This window comes from Muntiacus reevesi, chromosome 8, assembly GCF_963930625.1.
Source record: "Muntiacus reevesi chromosome 8, mMunRee1.1, whole genome shotgun sequence".
In the NCBI taxonomy this organism is placed as follows: domain Eukaryota; kingdom Metazoa; phylum Chordata; class Mammalia; order Artiodactyla; family Cervidae; genus Muntiacus; species Muntiacus reevesi.
In genome coordinates, this window is record NC_089256.1 from 47,780,901 (window position 1) to 47,803,333 (window position 22,433).

The following is a 22,433-nucleotide window of genomic DNA, read 5'->3' on the forward strand; positions in this document are numbered from 1 at the left end:
CCGGAAGAGGCGGGACTTCTCGGGTGGCGTCATCTGGCGCCGCGGCAAGCTGAGGTTTGGAGTTAGGAGTGAACTGGGAGACCCGGACGATGGCGGCGGCTGATGCCCCTTTGGGGTCATTGGTAACGGGTCTGTACGACGTGCAGGCTTTCAAGTTTGGGAACTTCGTGCTGAAGAGTGGGCTCTCTTCCCCCGTGTACATCGATCTGCGGGGCATCGTGTCTCGACCGCGTATTCTGAGTCAGGTACCTACGGGGGAAAGGAAAGAACAGGGTTTCGTGGCGTGAATGTGGACCAGGAGGAGTGGGGTGAAAGAAACTGGGCTCTGGGTGAGATCAAAAGAGCCAAGCAGGAGGGTCGACCCTGCTTCGACTTCCGGGAGTCGGTTTGTGAAACCCAGAGACCAGGAACTGTTAGGCTGTTTAGGACTTAGAGGCAGCCTGCTCGTAGACTCGCTTGGCTTTGACACGTGCTTTGCAGCCGAGTCGGGGAACCCAGTTGGGGGCCTTGGCTCGCACGGAAGTAGTTGCAGAAGTTCCACGTATTCAACTTCGTGAAAATGGGACGGGGAGGAAAAGGCGGGTGAGGGAAGAATTTAGTAGCTGCTTAAATACTTGGAAAGGCTCTTGCTAGGTAAAGGGGATTCGATTTTGGACTTTGTGGCCAGGAGCAAGAATTAAGGCCAGAGGGTGGACATTTCATGGAGGCAGTTCTTTGGTGAATAAAAGGGAAAAACTGTGTAGAAGTTAGAGATTTCTAGCACAATGCTTCTCAAACTCTTGAGTATATATGAATCACCTGGAATTTTGTTAAAATGGGTAATCTGATTGACTGAGTACATCTGAGGCAGGATGGGAGGTTATGCTTTCCTCACAAGCTGCGGATCAAAGCTGCAGATCACAGTGTAAGTGAAAGTGAAGTCACTCAGTCGTGTCCGACTCTTTGTGACCCCACGGACTATAGCCCACCAGGCTCCTCCGTCCATGGGATTTTCCAGGCAAGAATACTGGAGTGGGTTGCCATTTCCTTCGCCATAGGATCTTCCCGACTCAGGGATCGAACCCAGGTTTTCCGCACTGTAGGCAGACCCTTTGCTGTCTGAGCCACTTGGGAAGTCCTGGTGCTGCTGCTGCTAAGTCGCTTCAGTCGTGTCCGACTCTATGCGACCTCATAGACAGCAGCCCACCAGGCTTCCCCGTCCCTGGGATTCTCCAGGCAAGAACACTGGAGTGGGTTGCCATTTCCTTCTCCAATGCAGGAAAGTGAAAAGTGAAAGTGAAGTCGCTCAGTCGTGTCCGACTCCTAGCGACCCCATGGACTGCAGCCCACCAGGCTCCTCTGTCCATGGGAGTTTCCAGGCAAGAGTACTGGAGTGGGGTTCCATTGCCTTCTCCGAGGGAAGTCCTGGAAGGGTCTGAATGTGCTGTTTAATAGGGTTTCCTTGCCGCTTGTAAATATTCAACATTATGGGATTTTTTGGGTTTTTTTTGGTTGCGCTAGGTCTTCGTTGCTGTCCATGATCTTTCTCTAGTTGTGGTCACTGGGGACTACTCTTTTGTACCTGGTCTTCTTGTTGCTGTGGATTCTCTTGTGGAGCTCAGGCTCTATGCACTCTGACCTCAGTAGTTGTGGCACATGGCTTTAGTTGCTCTGGGGCATGTATGATCTTCCCGGACCAGGTGTTGAACTCCTGTCCCGTGCATTGGCAGGCGGATTCTTAACCACTGGACCACCAGGGAAGTCCCGGGAATTTTTTAATTTAGTCACATGTGACTAGTGGCTACCTTATTGCACAGTGAAGATGTAGAACCTTGCCACTGCCACAGAAGTTGTGTCTGGAAGACAAGTGTAAAGCTTTCTCCACCACTAAGGGTTTATGTTCGCCCCTTGTGAGCCCTACTCTATGAGGTTATTACAAAAGGGACTGAAGCACTAGTTGAAGTGGGTTAGAATGTTCTTGCCATCCAGAATCTTGCTATGGTGCATCTCATCAGTGCTAAGAAAGTGAATGATTAGGGATCTTATTTTGAAAAATTGGTTTATTTTTGAAGAAGTCATCAGTTTACAGATGACTAAAAATTATTTTTTGATACTAGATGTTGAGATTTGTGTGTGTGTGTGTGTGTGTGTGTGTGTGTGTGTTATTTTGGGTAGTTACTCAGGAGTTCAAAACACTGAGAGCTCTGGCTGTAACAGAACTCTTTCATGTCTGCTTGTGTATGTAAATAGGGTTTCTTATTATTTGCAACCCCTAAGACGCAATGGAACTTACACTGAACTCTGACTTCCTAGTAGTAAGTAATAGTCAGTTATACTAGATACATAAATTAATTGCCAGGGTCAGGTACTACTATTCCTGTCACTAAGCAATGCATTTTCAAAACAATCTGTTTTATGTTTCTATTGAAATTTGCAGATTATGTTTTAATTCATTTTATGCTCATAACAATTGTAATAATAACATAGAAGTTTTAACATTTAGAGACTATGGTCATGGGAAATTTTTTAAATTTAAACAATTTAAAATTTCAGTTTATATACATTTTTGTTTTGGAGAAGTATCATAGAATGATCAGTAGAGATTTTTCAAGCATAAATGTATATTGCATTAGAATAAAATTCTCTGGAGATAATGAAATGAGAGTATAAGTTCAAGAAAGTGTAAATTTTTCCAGGTTTCATAGTTAAGCATATTCATGTTGTAGTTTGTTTTGTTTCTGGCTCCCTGGAGTCTTAGTAGTGGTATGCAGGATCTTTAGTTGCCTTATGTGGAATCTAGTCCCCGCCCCATCCCACTTCCCCCACATTGGGAATGCAGAGTCTTAGCCACTGGACCAATAGGGAAGTCTCTCTTTTTTAAAGCAGATGTTGCGTATCAGATCAATATGGTATTTGGATCTTACTGTGTTCACTTAAAAGAATGATGTAACAGTTCTAGGATAATATGTTAATTTTTTCAGTACTCCAGAAGTTACAATTTTGCCGCTTAAAAATATTCATAAATTTTTCAGATCTTTAGAAATACAGGAACAAAAAAATTTGAACACCTCTGATATAGGTCACTTAGTAATTCTTTGCTTTTCTTCTTAAAATAAGATGGTGTTTGGGGAGTATGCATTCTACTATTAAAATGTGATGATTTATGTGGGAAAAGATGACAATTTTCAAAAATACTTTGGTGTATAGTCTTTTGTTGATTTTTTTAAAAATTGAGATATAATTGACAGGTATCTTTACATTTGTTTCAGGTGTGTGTAATGACTGTATATATTGCGTAATCCTTGCCACAGTAAGTGTAGTTAACGTATTGCACTTTTTTTCTTGTGCTGGGAACTTTAAAGATCTCTCAGCAGCCTCCAAATATGCAAAACAGTATTATGAACTATGGTCACTATGCTGTGTATTATAATACATTTTTCCATAACTTATTATTTTATAATTGGAAGTTTGTACCTTTTGAATTCCTTCACCCATTTTGCCTCTCCCCTACTCTGCCTCTGGCAGTCACCAATCAGTTCTTTATATCTACCGATTTATCTTTGTGTTTATAAGACTACACATATAAATAAGATCATGAGGTATTTGCCTTTCTCCACCTAACTGTTTTACTTAAAGCCCCTTAATGCCCTTATGTGTTGAGCCAATGGCAATGTATTACACTTTGTCGTGGCTGAATAATTTTCCACTGTGTGTGTGTATGTACATACCACATTTTCTTTATCCATTTGTTCATTGATGGTTGTTTTGCAACTTAGGTTGTTTCCACATCTTGGCTATTGTAAATAATGCTCCAGTGAACATGGGGGTGCAGATATCTTTTTAAGGTAGTGTTTTAATTTCCCTTAGGTAAATATCCAGAAGTGGACTTGCTGGATGACATGGGAGTTGTTTTTAACTTTTTGAGGAACCTCCATATTACTTTCCACAGTGGCTGCACCAATTATCATTCCTACCATAAGTACAGAAGGGTTTTATTTCCTTTGCATCGTCACCAAAACTTACTATTTCTTGTTCTTTTGGTAATACCCATTTGATATCTCATTGTGGTTTTGATTTGCATTTACCTGATTATTAGTGATTTTGAGCATCTTTTCATATGCTTCTGGGCTATTTGTATGTCTTGTTTGGAAAAAATGTCTATTCAGATCCTCTGCCCATTTTTTTGATCAGATCATTTTTTGTTATTGAGCTATGTGAATTTTTTAATATATTTTAGATACTAATCCCTTTTCAGAAATATAATTTGCAAATATCTTCTGCAGTTCGGAAGGGTACTCTTTTGGGGGGAGGGAGTGTTGCTGATGGCTTCCTTTGTTCTGTGGAAGCTCTTTAGTTTGATATAGTCCCATTTGTTTATTTTTACTTTTGTTGTCTTTGCCTTTGAAGTGAGATCCAAAGAAAAGTCACCAAGACTGATGTCAGGGAGCTTACCAGCTGTGTGTTATTCTAGGAGTTTTATGTTTTCAGGTCTTACATTCACATTTAATCCATTTTGAATTATTTTTTTTATGTATGGTGTATTATAGTGGTCCAGTTTCATTCTTTTGCATGTAGTTGTCCTGTTTTACCAACAGTTTGTTATTAAAGAGACTGTCCTTTCCCATTGTGCATTCTTGGCTCCTTTCTTGTAAGTTAATTGAAATATGTGCTTGGGTTTATTTTTAGGCTCTCTGTTCTGTTGATCTGTTTATTTGTTTTTATGCCAATTAGTTTTGACCACGATAGCTTTATTAATATAGTTTGAAATCAAGGGGTGTGAAGTCTCCACCTTTATTTTTCTTTCTCAAGGTTGCTTTGGCTATAATAGGATCTTTTATGGTTCCAAAGAAATTTTAGGATTGTTTTATTTCTGTGAAAAGTACTATTGGATTTTTGATAGGGATTGCATTGAATCTGCAGATTGCTTTGAGTAATGTGGACATTTTTACAATATTAATTCTTCCAAATATAAGCACGGAATATCTTAATTTGTGTCATGTTCAATTTTGTTCATTAGTGTCTTATACTTTTTAGCGTACAGGTCTTTCACCTCCTTGGTTAAATTTATTCTTAGGTACCTTGTTCTTTTTGAGACAATTGTTTATGGCATTGTCTTCTTAATTTCTCTGATAGTTTGTTGTTAGTCTGTAAAAACAACAGATTTTTGTATATTGATTTTGTACTTTGCAACTTTACTGAGTTCATTTATTCTAACAATTTTTTGTGAAGTCTTTATGGTTTTCTAAATATAAAATCATGTCATCCACTTAGTTTGGAGAAGGAAATGGCAGCCCACTCCAGTATTCCTGTTTGGAGAATCCCATGGACAGAGGAGCCTGGCAGGCTACAGTCCATGGGGTCGCAAGAGTCGGAACTGACTTAGTGACTAAACCACTAAGTTACTAGGAGTAGGAGTAACCACTAGTTACTCCTTCCTTTCCAATGCAGATGCCTTTCATTTCTTTTTTCCTGCCTAATTGCTCTGACTGAAGCTTCCAGTACTTTGTTGAATAAAAAGTGGCAAGAATGAGCATCTTTGTCATGTTTCTGACTCTAAGGAAATAGCTTTCAGCTTTTCACCATTGAGTATGACTAGCTGTGGGCCTGTCATATCGCCTTTATTATTCCATCTCTACCCATTGTTTGGTCTTTATCAATGGTGGTTGAATTTTATCAAGGGCTTTTTCTGTACCTATTGAGGTGGCCATATGATTTTTATCCTTCATTTTGTTAATGTGATCTATCACATTGATTTGTAGTGTTGAACCATTCTTGTATCCCTGGGATAAATCCCACTTGATCATAGCTTATTATCTTCTTTATGCATTGTTGAATTTGGTTTGCAAATGTTTTGTTGAAGGTTTGTACATCTAAATCCATTATCAATATTGACCTGTACTTTTTTTGTGTGTGTCCTTGTCTGGTTTTGGTATCAGTGTAATGCTGGCCTTGTAAAAGAATTTGAGGACATTCCCTCCTCTTTTTAATGTTTTGGAAGAATTGGAGGAGGATAGGAATTAAATCTTTTTTGGATAGTAAAATTCAGCAATGAAGGCATCCGGTCTTAAACTTTCGTTTGTTGTGAGTTGTCTGTCTGTTTGTTTATTATTAATTCTCCTTATTATCTCTGTTTATTCATATTTTCTAATTATGTTTCAGTCTTGGGAGACTGTATATTTCTAGGAACGTATCCATTTTCCCAGGTTATTTATTGATTTATAGTTGTTCATAGTAACCTCTTATGAGCCTTTTATTTCTTTGGTATCAGGTGTGTGTTCTCTCTCATTTCTGATTTTATTGATTTGAGTCCTCTTTTTTTCCTGGTACTTTAGCTAAAGGTTTATCAATTTTGGTTCAAGAACCAGCTATTAGTTCATTTATTTAAATTGTCTTTTTGGTCTCCATTTATTTCCACTGTGATCTTTATTTCCTTCTTTCTGCTACCTTTGGGCTTCATTTGTTCTTCTTTTTCTGCTTTGTTTAGGCATAAAGTTAGGTTGTTTATTTGAAATTTTTCTTATTTCTTGAGGTGGACATGTATCATTATAAACTTTGCTCTTAAAACTGCTTTTGCTGAATCTTATAGACTTCTGTATGTTTTCTTTTAGTTTTCATTTGACTTAAGGGTGGGTTTTGTTTTTTAATTATCCTTTGATTTCTTTCTTGATCCACTGGTTGTTCCATAGCATATTGTTTAATCTTTATATATTTGAGATTTTTCTTGTTTTTTTCATGTAACTGAGTTCCAGTTTCATGCCATTGTGGTCAGAAAGATACTTGATATGATTTCAGTCTTCTTAAATTTCTTGAGAATTGTTTTGTGGTCTAACATGTGATCTATCCTTGAGAATCCTTCAGGTATACTTAAAGAATGTGTATTCTATTGCTTTGGGATGGAATGTTCTCTATTAAGTCCATCTGGTCTAGAATATTCTTAGTTGGAAGTGTTTTCCTTTGAGCACTTTGAATATATCATGCCACTGCCTTCTGGCCTGCAAAGTTTTTTGCTGAGAAATCTGCTGTTACCCTTAATGGGGTAGGGGTGTTGTTCTCTTGCATATAAGTTGTTTTTCCCTTGCTACTTTTAAGATTCTCCCCTTGTCTTTAACTTTTGACATTTTAATTATGTTCAGGTTTTTTGGGGTTCATCTTCTTTCAAACACTCCTAATTCTGGATGTCTGTTTCCATCCCCGAGTTAAGAAAGCTTTCAGTCATTCTTCCTTTGTTTTTTAATGTTTTTGTTTTATATTGGTGGCATAGTTGATTAACAGTGTTGTGCTAGTTTCAGGTGTATAGCAAAGTGATTCGGTTATATATGTACACATGTGTCTGCTCTTTTTCAGATTCTTCTCCCATTTAGGTTATTATGGAATATTGAGCAGAGTTGCCTGTGCGATACAGTAGGTTCTTGCTGATTATCTATTTTAAATATGGCAGGGTGTATATATTCCAGACTCCCAGTTTATCCCTCCCCTCATCTTTCCCTTTGATAATCATATGTTGGTTTTGTAGTCTGTGAGTCTGTTTTGTAAATAAGTTCCTTTGTATATTTTTTTTTTAGATTCTGAATATAAGGTCTATCATGTGATTTGTCTTTTTCTGTCTAACTTACTTCACTTGGTATGATAATCCCAGGTCCATCCATATTACTGCAAATGGCATTATTTCATTCTTTTTAATTGCTAATATTCCATTGTATGTATGTACCGCATCTTATCCATTTATCTGTTGATGGGCACTTAGGTTACTTCCGTTTCTTGGATATTGTAAATAACACAGCAGCGAACATTGGGGTGCATGGATCCTTTTAAGCTATGGTTTTCTCTGGATCTATGCTCAGGAGTGGGATTGCTGGATAATGTCATAACTATGTATATTTTTAGTTTTTTAAGATATGTCCATACTGTTTTCTATAGTGGCTGTACCAATATCCGTTCCCACCAGAAGCATAGGAGGGTTCCCTTTCTCCAAGCCCTCTCTAGTATTTATTCTTTGTAACCTTTTTTTTTAATATATATTTATTTTTTTGTTGTTGTGTTTTTTTTTTTGTTTGTAACCTTTTTGATGATAGCCATTCTGTTTTGGCTGGTGTGAGGTGATATCTCATTGTAGTTTTGATTTGCATTTCCCTAATAATTAGCAGTGTTGAGCATCTTTTTATGTATCTCTTGGCCATCAGTATATCTTCTTGGGAGAAATGTCTGTTTAGGTCTTCTGCCCGTTTTTTGATTGAGTTGTTTGTTTCTTTGATACTGAGTTGTATGAGGTGTTTGTAAATTTTGGAGATTAATTCCTTGCCAGTTTCATGGTTTGCAAATACAATCTCCTATTCTGTGGGTTGTCTTTTCATTTTGTTTATGATTTCCTTTGTTGTGCACAAACTTTTGAGTTTAATTAGTTCACATTTATTTAATTTTTAATTTATTTCCATTACTTTAGGAAGTGGATTGAAAAAGATACTGCTGCAATGTATGTCAAAGAGTGTTCCGCATATGTTTTCCTGTAAGAGTTTTATAGTATCCAGTCTTACATTTAAGTCTTTAATACATATTGAGTTTATATTTGTATATGGTATTAAAGAGAGTGCCAATTTCATCACTTTACATATAGCTGTCCAGTTTGCCCAGGACCACTTATTGAAGAGACTGTCTTTTCTCCATTACATATATAGTCTTGCCTTCTTTCTCAAAGATTAATTACCATAAATGCATGTGTTTATTTCTGGATTTTGTGTCCAGTTTCATTGATCTGTATTTTTGTGACAGTGTCATACTGCAGTTTTGTAGTATAGTCTGAGGTCAGGGAGCCTGACCTCATTGTTTTTTGTACTTGTGGTTGCTTTGGCTATTTGGGGTCTTTGGTGTCTTCACACAAATTAAATTTTTTTTGTTCTAGTTCTGTGAAAATTGCCATCAGTAGTTTGGTAGGGATTGCACTTTGTCTATGGATTGCTTTAGGTAGTACAGTAATTTTGACAGTATTCCAAGAGCATGTGTCATCTCTGATTTCTTCCATCACCATCTTAGTTTTCAGAGTTGAGATTTTTGTCTCCTTAGGTTTATTCCTAGGTATTTTATTCTTTTTATTTTTAAGCAAAAATAAGACTATATATATATATATATATGGCCACACCAGGTGGCATGTGAGATCTTAGTTCCCTGACTAGGAATTGAACCTGTGTCCTTTGCATTAGAAGTATGAATCTTAACCACTGGACCACCAAAGAAGTCCTAGTATTTTACTTTCTGATGTGATGGTAAATGCAATTGTTTTTTTTTCATTTCTTTTCCTGATTTTTTGTTGTTGTTCAGTTGCTCAGTTATGTTGAGTCTTTTCTACCCCATGGACTGCAGCATGCCAGGCTTCCCTTGACTAACTCCTAGAGTTTGCTCAAACTCATATCCATTGTATCAGTAATGCCATCCAGCTATTTTCTCCTCTGTCACCCCTTCTCCTCCTGCCCTTAGTCTTTCCCAGCATCAGAGTGAGTTGGCTGTTTGCATCAGGTGGCCAGAGTATTGGAGCTTTAGCTTCAACATCAGTCCTTCCAATGAATGTTCAGGGTTGATTTCCTTTAGGATTGACTGGTTTGATCTCTTTGTAGTCCAAGGGACTCTCAAGAGTCTTCTCCAACACCACAGTCCAAAAACGTCAATTCTTTAATGCTCAGCTTTCTTTATGGTCCAGCTCTCACATCTGTACATGACTACTGGAAGAACCATAGCTTTGACTAGATGGACCTTTGTTAGTAATGTCTCTGCTTTTTAATATGCTGTCTAGGTTTGTCACAGCTTTTCTTCCAAGGAGCAAGCATCTTTTAATTTCATGACTGCAGTCACTGTCCACAGTGACTTTGGAGCCCAAGAAAATAAAGCCTGTAACTGTTTCCATTGTTTCCCCATCTGTTTGCAGTGAAGTGATGGGACCAGATGCCATGATCTTTGTCTTTTTCACTTGAGAAGGCTTTCTTCTCTCTCCTTGCTGTTCTTGGAAGTCTGCATTCAGATGGGTATATCTTCCCTTTTCTCCTTTGCCTTTCACTTATCTTCTTTTCTCAGCTGTTTGTAAGGCCTCCTCAGACAACCGTTGGCTTGTTGCATTTCTTTTTCTTGGGAGTGGTTTTGGTCACCACTTCCTGTTGTTAGGTATGTAAAAATGCAAGAGATTTCTGTGTATTAATTTTGTATTCTCCAACTTTACCAGATTCATTGATGAGCTCTAGTAGTTTTCTGGTGGCATGTTTAGAGTTTTCTATGTAGAATATGTCGTCTGAGATCAGTAACAGTTTTACTGATTTTCCAATTTCGATTCTATTTATTTCTTTTTCTTCTGTGATTGCTATGGCGAGGACTTCCGAAACCGTTGAAGAAAGGTGGTGAGAGTGGACATCGTCTTGTTCCTGATCTTAGAAAGATGCTTTCAGATTCTAACTCTTGAGTATTATGTTAGTTTAATACATAAAGATCATATATGATCTTTATCATGTTGAGGTATATTCACTTTATTCTCATTTTGCGGAGAGTTTTTAAAATAAATAGGTGTTGGATTTTGTGAGAAGATTTTTCTGCATCTACTAAGATGATCATGTCATTTGTATTCAATTTGTTGATGCAATGTATCATACTGATTGATTTGCAGAAATTCAAAAATCCTTCCATCACTGGGATAAATCCCAGTTCATCATGGTGTATGATCCTTTTAATGTATTGCTGGATTTGGTTTTCCAGTATTTTGTTGAGGATTTTTACATCTATGTTCATCAGTGGTGTTGGCCTGTAATTTTATTTTTTTTGTGTTATCATTCTCTGATTTTGGTATCAGGGTGATGGTGGCCACATTGAATGAGTTTGGTTTGGAAGTGTTCCTTCCTCTGCCATTTTTTGGAACAATTTGAGAAGGATAGGTGTTAACTCTTCTCTAAATTTAATAAGAATTGGCCTGTGAAGTCATCTGGTCATGGACTTTTGTTAGCTTTTTACTCACAGTTTCTATTTCAATACTTGTGATTGGTCTGTTCATGCTTTCTATATCTTCCTCATTCAGTCTTGGGAAACCTTTTTAAAAATTTTCAATTTCTTCTAAATGGTCCATTTTATTAACTTATAGTTGCTTATAGTACTCTCATGATCCTTTGGATTTCCTTGGTGTCCATTGTAACTTCTTTTTCATTTCTAATTTTATTGATTTGAGCCCTTTCCCCTTTTTCCTTGATGAGTCTGGCTAAAGGTGTATCAAATTTTGTTTACTTTTTCAAACAACCAGCTTTTAGTTTCATTGGTCTTTTCTATTGTTGTCTTCATCTCTATTTCATTTATTTCTGCCCTGATCTTTATGATTTCTTTCTACTAACTTTGGGTTTTGTTTGTTTTTCTTACTCTAGTTTGCTTTATGTGTAAAGTTAGGTCATTTAATTGAGATTTTTCTTGTTTCCTGAGGTAAGATGGTATTGCTATAACTTCTCCTCTTAGAACTGCTTTTGCTGTGTCCCATAGACTTTGAATCTTTTTTTTTAATTTGTATATTTTTAGGCTGCACCAAGTCTTCACTGCTGTCCATGGGCTTTCTCTGGTTTTGGTGAGTGGGGGCTACTCTGAGCTGCACGGGCTTCTTCTTGCAGTGGTTTCTCTCGTGGAGCACGGGCTCTAGGTGTGAGGGCTTCAGTAGCGTGGCACACTGGTTTAGTTGCTCCACTGTATGTGGGATTTTCCCAGACCAGGGATCAACTCATGTCCCCTGCAGTGGCAGGCGAATTCTTAACCGTTAGAACACCAGGGAAGTCTGTGTTTTTGTTTTCTCTTGTCTCTAATTGTTTATTTTTTGATTTCTTCAGTGAGTTGTTTAGTAACATATTGTTTAGCTTCCACATGTTTGTGTTTTTTTACAGTTTTTTCTCTTAATGTATTTCTAGTCTCATACTGTTGTGATGGGAAAAGACGCTTGATATGATTTCAGTTTTCTTAAACTTACTGTGGCTTGCTTTGTGGTCCAGCATGTGATAAATCCTGGAGAATGTTCCATGTGCACTTGAGAATGTGTATTTTGGATGGGATGTTCTTATAAATATCAATTAAATCAGTGTGGTCCAATGTGTCATTTAAGACATGTGTTTCCTTATTGATATTCTGTCTGGACCATCTCTGTTGATGTAAGTGGGGTGTTAAAGTCCCCCACTATTATTGTGTAACTGTCGATTTCTCCTTTTATGGCTGTTAACATTTGCCTTGTATATTGATGTGCTCCTATGTTCGGTACATAGGTATTTATAATTGTTATATATATATAGCATATAATGTGAATGTTCTCCTCAGTATTTTTTTTCTTAGATTCATTCATTCATTTCTTCATTATTGAACAGGTGCCTACTATGTGCTTGGCAATGGCTAGCAGTTTTTCTGATTGGTAGTTTGTGAAGGGCTTGTTCATTGGGATGGAGATTTTTTTAGATCTAAATGAGAAACATCCACTCCCTGGGATGTCTCCTCCTTAGTTTTTTTTTCTCAGTTACATCCAAGAAGGGCAAAGGAAGAGCTCTAAACAGTAAGCATCTGGGCTCACCCTTTGTGGCACAAGTGGTGAAAACTCCCTGGCAGAGGCCCTGGACTGAGAGCAGGGAGAAAAGGAAATCCTTGTGTATCCAAGCCTCTGGGTAGGAGAGGACTACGTTAATTAAGATAGTCAAGAAAGGAGGCAGGACGACTTCTAGGGAGCTTGGGATTCCTTGGAATTAGAATCTGTTAGAAGGTCTTGGTGTCTAAAAAATGATCATTGGTATTAAAATAAGCGGTGCAGTTTTTTCCCACCTAAAGTTATATGTCCTTTGGGATTCTTTCAGCTTTTTTAGTATGATGGACATTTTGAATAATGTGTGGGACTGAAGCAGAATTTTAAAATGTCATGTGAGCAAATTCCATATGTATAGAAAGAGATAAAAGAATCACCTAACCATTGACAGTTGTTTCACTTTCATAGATGAAATCCTCCTTAAGAGAGGTATGAGTGACCTACTCTTTTTTTTTTTTTTTTTAATTTGGACCACTTTTAAAGTCTTTTGAATGTGTTACAATACTGTTTCTGTTTTATGTTTTGGATTTTTGGTGGTGGGATTATTAACTCATCTACCAGGAGTTGAACCTGAACCCTTTGCGTTGGAAGGTGAAGTCTTAGCCACTGGACCACCAGGGAAGTCTCTACGTACTCTTAATTATCAAAGATGAGACTCGAATGAGCTGATATCCTGGGAAAGAGGACAGAACTTTTTTTTTTTTTTTTAACATACCTGGAGCTCTCGAGAAAAAAAAACGCAATACCTGGGCATTTGTATCTTTCAAAGAGTTTCAAGATAATTCTGATATGCATCTGGATTTTGAAAAGTGATTATAGGTTTCTCTATTAAATTGTAGTTTTGGTGATATAGAGTTCTATTGTTTTTTCTGTTGACTAATCATGATCCAGTAGTATTAAGTGAGTAATACTTACATAATCATAATAGTAAAAGATATTTTATCAGTTTTCATACTCAATAGCCAGACCAAAAATAGAAGATAATTACACGGGAACATGATTAACTTAACAATATAAAATAGATACAATTTGGGGGGTCAGGCAGAGTGATATGGGAAGTGGAAGTACATATGTGCCTTTGTTTTCATCAGCGCAGCCAGTCTATGTCTTTGGTTGGTGCACTTAATCCATTTACATTTAAGGTAATTAATCGATGTGTATGATCATATTACCATTTTCTTAATTATCTTGGGTTTATGTTCTGTAGGTCTTTTCCTTCTCTTGTGTTTGCTGCCTAGAGAAGTTCCTTTAACATTTGTTGTAAAGCTGGTTTGGTAGTCCTGAATTCTCTTAACTTTTGCTTGTCTGGAAAGTTTTTGGTTTCTCCATCAAATCTGAATAAGAGACTTGCTGGGTAGAGTATTCTTGGCTGTAGGTTCTTCCTCTCATCACTTTAAATATACTGTGACATTCCTTTCTGGCTTGTAGAGTTTCTGTTGAAAAATCAGCTGATAGCCTGATAGGAGTTCCCTTGTATGTTATTTGTCGTTTTTTTCCTTGTTGCTTTTAATATTTTATCTTTGTCTTTAATTTTTGTCAGTTTGACTACTATATGTCTTGATGTGTTCCTCCCTGGGTTTATCCTGCTTGGGATTCTGTGCTTCTTCGGCTTGGTTGACTCTTTCCTTTCACAATTTAGGGACGTTTCCAGCTATTGTCTCTCCAGATGTTGCTCAGGTCCTTTCTCTCTTCTCCTTCTAGGACCCCTATAATGAAAATGTTGGTTGTTTAATGTTATCCCAGGGGTCTCTTACAATGTCTTCAATTCCTTCATTCTTTTTTCTATATTCTGTTCTACAGCAGTGATTTCCACTAGTCTGTCCTCCAGATCATTTACTCATTATTCTGCCTTATTCTGCTGCTGATTCCTTCTAGTGTATTTTTCATCTGTTTGTTCTTTAGTTCTAGTAGGTCTTTGGTATTCTTGCATCTTCTCCATTGTTTTCCAGAGATCCTGGATCATCTTCACTATCATTATTCTGAATTCTTTTTCTGGAAGGTTGCCTATCTCCACTTCATTTAGTTGTTTTTTCTGGGGTTTTATCGTGTCCCTTCATCTGGGACATAACTTTTTACTTTTTCATCGTGATTAACTCTCCGTAATGTGTTTTTTCCTTTAGCCACTGTGGGACTCTGCTTCTTGTGTCTGCCCACTGATGTTTAGTTGCTCAGTCATGTCTGACTCTTTGCCACCCCATGGACTATAGCATGCCAGGCTTCCCTGTCCTTTACCATCTCGTAGAGCTTGCTCAAATTCACGTCCATTGAGTCAGTGATGCCATCTAACCTCTCATCCTCTCTCATCCCCTTTTCCTGCCTTTAATCTTGCCCAGCATTAGGGTTTTTTACAGTGAGTTGGCTCTTTGCATCACGTGGCCAAAGTATTGGAGCTTCAGCTTCAGCATCAGTCCTTCCAGTGAATATTCAGGATTGATTTCCTTTAGGATGGAGTGGTTGGATCTCCTTGCATTCCATGATCTTAGTCTTCTGAATGTTGCGCTTTAAGCCAACTTTTTCTCTCTCCTCTTTCACTTTCTGCTTTTTAATATGCTGTCTAGGTTGCTCATAGCTTTTCTTCCAAGGAGCAAGCGTCTTTTAATTTCATGGCTGCAGTCACCATCTGCAGTGAGTTTGGAGCCCAACAAAATTAAATCTGTCACTGTTTCCATTGTTTCCCCATCTATTTGCCATGAAGTGATGGGACCAGATGTCATGACCTTAGTTTTTTGAATGTTGAATTTTAAGCCAACTTTTTCACTCTCTGCTTTCACCTTCATCAAGAAGCTCTTTAGTTCTTTGCTTTCTGCCATAAGGGTGGTGTCATCTGCATATCTGAGATGATATTAAGCATATGCATATGCAATTAAGCATATTGCTTAATTCCAGCTTGTGCTTCATCCAGCCCGGCATTTCACATGATGTACTCTGCATGTACGTTAAATAAGCAGGATGACAATATGCAGCCTTGACATTCTCCTTTCCCAATTTGGAACCAGTCTGTTGTTCCATGTCTGGTTCTAACTGTTGTTTCTTGACCTGTGTACAGGTTTCCCAGGAGGCAGGTATTCCCATCTCTTTAAGAGTTTTCCCCAGTTTGTCGTGATCCACGCAGTCAAAGACTTTAGTGTAGTCAATGAAGGAGAAGTAGATGTTTTGCTGGAATTCTCTTGCTTTTTTGGTGTTCCAGCGAATGTTGGCTATTTGATCTCTGCTTCCTCTGCATTTTCTAAATCCAGCTTGACCATCTAGAAGTTATCAGTTCATGTACTGTTGAAACCTAGCTTGGAGAATTTTGAGCATTACTTTGCTAGCACGTGAGATATGTGCAATTGTGTGTTAGTTTGAACATTCTTTGTCATTGCCCTTCTTTGGGATTGGAATGAATACTGACCATTTCCTGTTCTGTGGCCACTGCTTAGATTTCCAAATTTGCTGGCATATTGAGTGCAGCACTTTACCAGCATCTTCTTTTAGTACTTCAAATAGCTCAGCTGGTACGGTTAATGGCAACCACCAAGGGGGACCCTCCCAGACTGGTGCCCCTGTCCCTGTGGTGAGCCCCTGCTGACTCACGCCTCCACAGGAGGCTCTTCAACACTATCAGGTAGTTTGGTTCAGTCTCTAGTGGGGTCACTGCTCCTTTTGCTCCTTTTCTGGGTCTTTGTTCATGCAAGATTTTGTTTATGCCCTCCAAGACTGGATGGAGCCCCTGTTTCCCCTAGTCCTATGGAAGTCCTATAATCAAATCCCACTGGCCTTTGAGGCCAGATTCCCTGGGATTTCTAATCCCTGTTTCAGATCCCCAGGCTGGGAAGCCTGAAGTGGTGTTCAGAAACTTCATAACAGTGGGATAACTTTTTGGCATTATTGTTCTCTAGTCTGTGGATCACCCACCTGGCGGGTATGGGGTTTGGTTTCATCGTGATTGTACCTCTCCTGCTGTCTTGCTGCTGCTGCTGCTTTGTCTTTGGACGTGGGGTATCTTTTTTTGCTGGGTTCCAGTGTCCTGTCAGTGATTGTTCAACAGCTAGTTACAATTTGGGTGTTCTCACAGGAGATGAGTGCACATCCTTCTACTCCACTATCTTAAACTGGGAGTCATTATTCTCAATATTATTTCCTTGGTCTCCTAGACTGTTTTTGCTTTTTAAAATTCTGGTGTTTTGTTTATTGCTGCCCTGTTTAGGTGAGTTCCACTGCCCTGTCTTCCAGATTACCAATCTTTCTGCTTTATCTAGTCTGTTTTTGAACCCATTATAGTGTGTTTTTCAGATAAGTTATTGTATTTTTCAGCTCTTTGATTTCTCTGGTATATTTTTGCATTTTCTCTTTTTTCAAGTTCATCTATTCTTTTTCCTATTTTGGTGAGCATCGTTATGACCATTACTTTAAGTTCTTTATCAGGTCAATGACTTAGGTTTTTCATTAATAATTTTTCTTGGAGGTTTATCTTTTTCTGTTGTTTGGAACATATATCTCTGTTTCCTCAATTTGCTTGACTCTGTGTTTGTTTCCATGTGTTAGGTGACACAATTATCTCTTCCAGTCTTGATGGGGTGGCCCCACATTGGAAATGAACCTTACTTACCCTTTAACCTTGCCGTAGTTCTTGGTTATTTCTCAAACTGTATATTCTACTGTTTCACACCTGTGGAGTCCAGAAATGAAATGCCCCTTTGCAACCAGAGTACACACTCCGGTAGTGTCCCCTGTTTGGGCTGCATGTGCCTGCTGGCTTGGTGTGTATCCACACTGCTGCTATGGCTGCAGGACTGGTGGGGATGGGGAACATGCTGTTATGCTGTTGCAGAAGCATGGGGAAATGGTGCATTCCCCTGCTGCCTCTGGGGTGCTGGGCAGAGGCGTGTGGGGAAGGCACTAGCAAGTGAGAGAGTGTAAAAATGATGCCTGCTAGTGCTTCCATACCTGGAGAGAGCTCCAATGGTAACATTCCGGCAGAGTTTTTAAGATTACCAAATGAATTTACTTCATTTGATCTGGGCTCTTTTCAAACTGCTGCCCTTTAGCTGCGTCCCAGGGTGAGTGAGTCTCCTCACAATACATTTAGGAGCAAATCTCCATTCCCTGCATCCATGTGGTTTTCCTGGATCTAAACTCTGTTGGTTTTCAAAGCCAAGTGTTTTGAGTGCTCATCTGTCTGGTGCAGGTTCACAGTTAGGGTGACTGATGTAGGGCGTCAGGGGGAGGTTCGGTTTTTGTGAGCTCCCTATTGCTTATGGGTTGCTGAAGTGGGGATGGAGTTTTGAGGGGACTGTGTCTAACTCTTCTACCTATCTTGATAGGCCTTTTTATCCTTTGTTGTGATGTAGCTGTTCTGCTAGTTCTCAGGTTCATTTAGAGGGAATTGTTCATAGCGAGTTATAGAATTGTGTCAATGAGAGGAGGTGAGTTCAGGATATTCTTACTCTGCAGTATTGAACCACTTTCCTGCTTGTTTATTTTTGGTATTGTTGCCTTTGCTTTTGGTGTCAAATCCAAAAAAATCATTGCTAAGACCAATGTCAAGGAACTTACCACTTGTTTTTTTCTAGGAATTTTATGATTTCATGTCTTAGCATTCAAGTCATAATCCATTCTGAGTTAATTTTTATGTATGGTATAAGATAGTAGTCTAGCGTGCCCCAAACCTGTTTGTTGAAGAGACTGTCCTTTTCCCTTTTTATATCCTTGGCTCCTTTAGTGTGTATTAATTGAACATACATGTGTATCTTTAGTTCTGGGCTCTCTATTCTGTTCTATTGACCTGTGTGTCTGTTCTTATGCCAATACCCTATTGTCTTGATTACTATTACTTTGTAATGTAGTCTGAAATCAAGGAGCATGATGCCTCTACTTTTGTTCTTTTTCAAGATTGTTTTGGCTATCCTAGGTCTTTTGTAGTTCCGTACAATTTTAGGATTGTTCCATTTCTGTGAAAAGTGCCATTGTAATTATATAGAAATTGTATGAGTTTATATATTGCTTTGGATAGTATGGACATTTTAATTCTGATCCATGAGCCTGGGATATTCTTCCATTTGCTTATGCCACCTTCAGTTTTTTTTTAATCTAATATTTTTGCAGGACTTTCACTTCCTTGATTAAATTTATTTGTAAGTGTTTTATTCTTCATAATGCAATTGTTTTCTTTTTAAATGTTTGTATGTATTTATTTGACTGCACTGGGTCTCAGTTGTGGCACATGGGACCTTTGATCTTTGTTGCAGCATGTGGAATCTTTAGATACAGCATGCAGGATCTTTAGCTGTGGCATGTGGGATCTAGTTCCCCAACCAGGGATAGAACCTGGGTCCCCTGCGTTGGGAGCACCAAGTCTTAGCCACTCATTCACCAGACAAGTCCTGATGCAATTGTTTTCTTAATTTCTCTTGTAAAACTTCTTAATTGAAAGCTTGTGTTGGGAAAATAAAGCTGATGGGTTTAGATACTCAAAGCATAATGAGTTACTGAGGACAACTGTGAAGCCTAAGTGTCATGCTCAGTCTCAGGGTCAATATCATAGCCTTTCCTGACGCTTTCCGTGCTGCCCTTCAAGCAGCCCTGAGTCTAGCCAAGTAGATTAATTCTTGTGTTTTTATATATATATTTTTGTAAACTGGGATTTGTGGAGAGGATAATTTAACAACAAGGCATTTATATTTTTCTGGCCCAAGTTTGAGACTTTCCTTTGCTAGGTTTTTACTGTCATGTTGTTAAATGTTTTATATACAGCTTTAAAAATAGTAATAATAGATCATTCATATGTTCTTCTTTTTCTTTAACAGGTTGCAGAAATTTTATTTCAAACTGCCCAAAATGCAGGGATCAATTTTGACAGTGTGTGTGGAGTACCTTATACAGCTTTACCATTGGCTACAGTTATCTGTTCAACCCACCAAATTCCAATGCTTATCAGAAGGAAGGAAACAAAGGATTATGGTAAAGTAAAAGTAGTATAAGTATAAGTAGTATAAGTAAAAGTAGTATAACTATTAAGTATAAGTTATGATTCATAACCTGACACTTTTAGAATTTGTTCTTCTAGGCACTGAGGTTGATAGTCACATTGAATATTCTTCATCAGCCTTTTAAGCTGTTTTGTTAACTATTGTTATAAAGCAGCTCCCTTTCCTTTAGAGTCTGGGGATAAAATGCTTTATGTTAATTAGACAATAAAAAAAAAAAAGTGCTTTGTGCACCAAATTTATGAATAACCCAACATTTTTACCAGCACTTTCCTCATCAGCAGAATGCTTTTAGAGCACATACTTTCCCAGTGTACTCTGTTTAAATTACATGAATAAAACTATTCCCTTAAAGCAATGTAAAGGAATTCCTTGGTGGCCCAGTGGTTAGGACTCTGCATTTCCACTGCAGGAGGCCTGGGTTGGGGAAGTAAGATCCTACAAGCCATGAAGCATGGCAGAAAGGGGGGGGGGGGGAGGGCAATGTAAATGCCACATGGAATTCTAAATAGAGTTGTTTTTTTTTAATGGGTTCATGGCAGTAGGTTATCAGGTGGGTATTTCAAACATGTTTTTAAGCTACATCAATCTAAAAGTATTGGGACAGACTTCATATTTTATTACATTAAGAATTATTGTTTTTTGGTATTATTTCTGTTTTGTTGCCTTTTTTGATGAGTCCTTTTTACCAATGTGTTCTAAAAATTTTTATGATGAAATCATATGCTGTCTGAGATTTGCTTCTAAAAATTACTGGGGGGAGGGTGGGATTGAAATTATAGCTGAAACAAGATTGCCCATGAGTTATTAGGTGGCAAGTTGCTGTATTTATGGAGATTTGTTATACTCTTATTTAGTTTTAGTTTATTCAACATTATAAAAAACTAGAATATTTTTGCTACTTAGTGGCACAGTGTTTTATCTATATGAATCTCTCCCATAAGGAAGCTATTATTTCTATTTCCTGTTATGTGTCTTCAAAAATATTTCTTAGAATATGATCATTCATTTTAAAATATGCCTATACAGTCTTATGTTCTGGTCTAAGTTAAACTTGCCAATTCTTCAAGGAAGAAAAGGAGTTAGGGGAAAAGACAAAGATAGTACATGTGGAAAAGTTAAAAGTGGGCAAAACACCCACTAAATATATACTGCATCAAAATAAGGTAAATTTGGTAGTGGAAAACACAAAAATACGTCTCTGAAAACACAGGTCTTTGTAGTCTACAGCCTGACTTATTTACAATTTGTAGGTTTTCGGAAAATAGTCTGTAGTAGGGATTGGAGTGGGCCTGTATATTTAGTCCCATTACATTATATAATTCATAAGGGTGTAGTGATTCATCTAAATGGTTGTTGAATATTTTCCCTCCTAAATTTGTATACTCAAAAGGCCAGTTGTTTCGCTGATCTTGAATAATGAAATTGTTAATGGAAAAAGGAATGATTTCATTGATGATATTGTGCTATTTAATAACTTTGATCAGTCCAGGTGATCTTGCCTAAAGAAACCCCATATTTGAAATTTTGATCATAAACACATTGTGATATTTTACAAAGTTAAATAATTTGCTAGTTTTACTGTAAATATTCTGTATATGTAACTTTGACAGTTTTGAAATGGAGACATTGAACAAAATTTCCAAAGTGGATTATCAGAAAGTATAATTTAGATTATCCACCTTTTCATAAATACATGCCAAATTTATACTATAGATACATCTTGAGTTGGTTGAAATACATAATTTTAAAATAGAATCAACATAATTTTTTTCTTTTCCAGGTACTAAACGGCTTATAGAAGGGGCTGTTAATCCGGGAGAAACCTGTTTGATCATTGAAGATGTTGTCACCAGTGGATCTAGTGTTTTGGAAACTGCTGAGGTTCTTCAGAAGGAAGGCTTGAAGGTCACTGATGCCATAGTGCTGCTGGACAGAGAGCAGGGAGGCAAGGACAAGTTGCAGGCCCATGGGATTCGTCTCCACCCAGTGTGTACATTGTCCAAAATGCTGGATATTCTTGAGCAGCAGGAAAAAATCAATGCTGAAATGGTGGAGAGAGTGAAGAGATTTATTCAGGAGAATGTTTTTGTGGCAGCTAATCCTAATGGTTCTCTCCCTTCTGTGAAGAAAGAACCCAAAGAACTAAGTTTTGGTGCACGTGCAGAGCTGCCTGGGATCCACCCGGTTGCATCAAAGCTTCTCAGGCTTATGCAAAAGAAGGAGACCAATCTGTGTCTGTCTGCTGATATCTCAGAGTCCAGAGAGCTACTGCAGCTAGCAGATGCTTTGGGACCCAGAATCTGCTTGCTTAAGACTCATGTAGATATTTTGAATGATTTTACTCTGGATGTGATGAAGGAGTTAACCACTCTGGCAAAACGCCATGAGTTTCTAATATTTGAAGACCGGAAATTTGCAGATATAGGAAACACAGTGAAAAAGCAGTATGAAGGTAAGCATTATTCAGGAACCAACAAGAATCAAAATCCAGCCTAAACTGGCTGAAGAACAAAAGGAAATGTATTGGTTCACGTGACAGAGTCCAACAGTAGAAACAGCCTGTCAAGCGTGGTTGGATCTGGGAGCTCAAGTGATATCTTTCGGGCTTACTTTCTCTTCAAGTCTCAGCTCTGCTTTCTTCTCTCTTCTTTCTCAGGTAGGCACATTCTTCATGCCTGCCCCAAACCAATCACTCAGGCCTGGGTATAGAATACCTTTATTAGCTCACTTGGGTAATACACCCTGTTCCTGGTGATCTGAGGCTATTAGCTTTATGTAAACTTCTTGAAACCCGAGGTACAGGGTTAATTCTAAAGAAAATGGCTGTGCTGATGCCAGAAGAAAGGGGCATGGGTTTTAGGCGGGCAGAAATGACAGGCGTTGACCCTGGCAAAACAAAACACGGTGAGTGAGCTCTGAATCTT

General features: G+C 38.1%; 1 protein-coding gene across 2 annotated transcripts in view; it reads left to right on the forward strand.

The window, feature by feature from the left end:
- UMPS (uridine monophosphate synthetase) overlaps positions 1–22,433 on the forward strand; it is a 48,316-nt gene continuing 25,883 nt past the window's right edge. Inside the window, exons 1-3 of one of the 2 annotated variants that reach the window (XM_065942948.1) lie at positions 1–129; positions 19,327–19,480; positions 21,290–21,961. In XM_065942948.1, the coding sequence (XP_065799020.1) occupies positions 19,447–19,480; positions 21,290–21,961 (706 nt within the window). In that variant the 5' untranslated portion in view covers positions 1–129; positions 19,327–19,446. Of the gene's footprint in view, positions 246–19,326; positions 19,481–21,289; positions 21,962–22,433 lie in introns of both variants that reach the window. The other variant, XM_065942947.1, reaches the window with a different exon arrangement.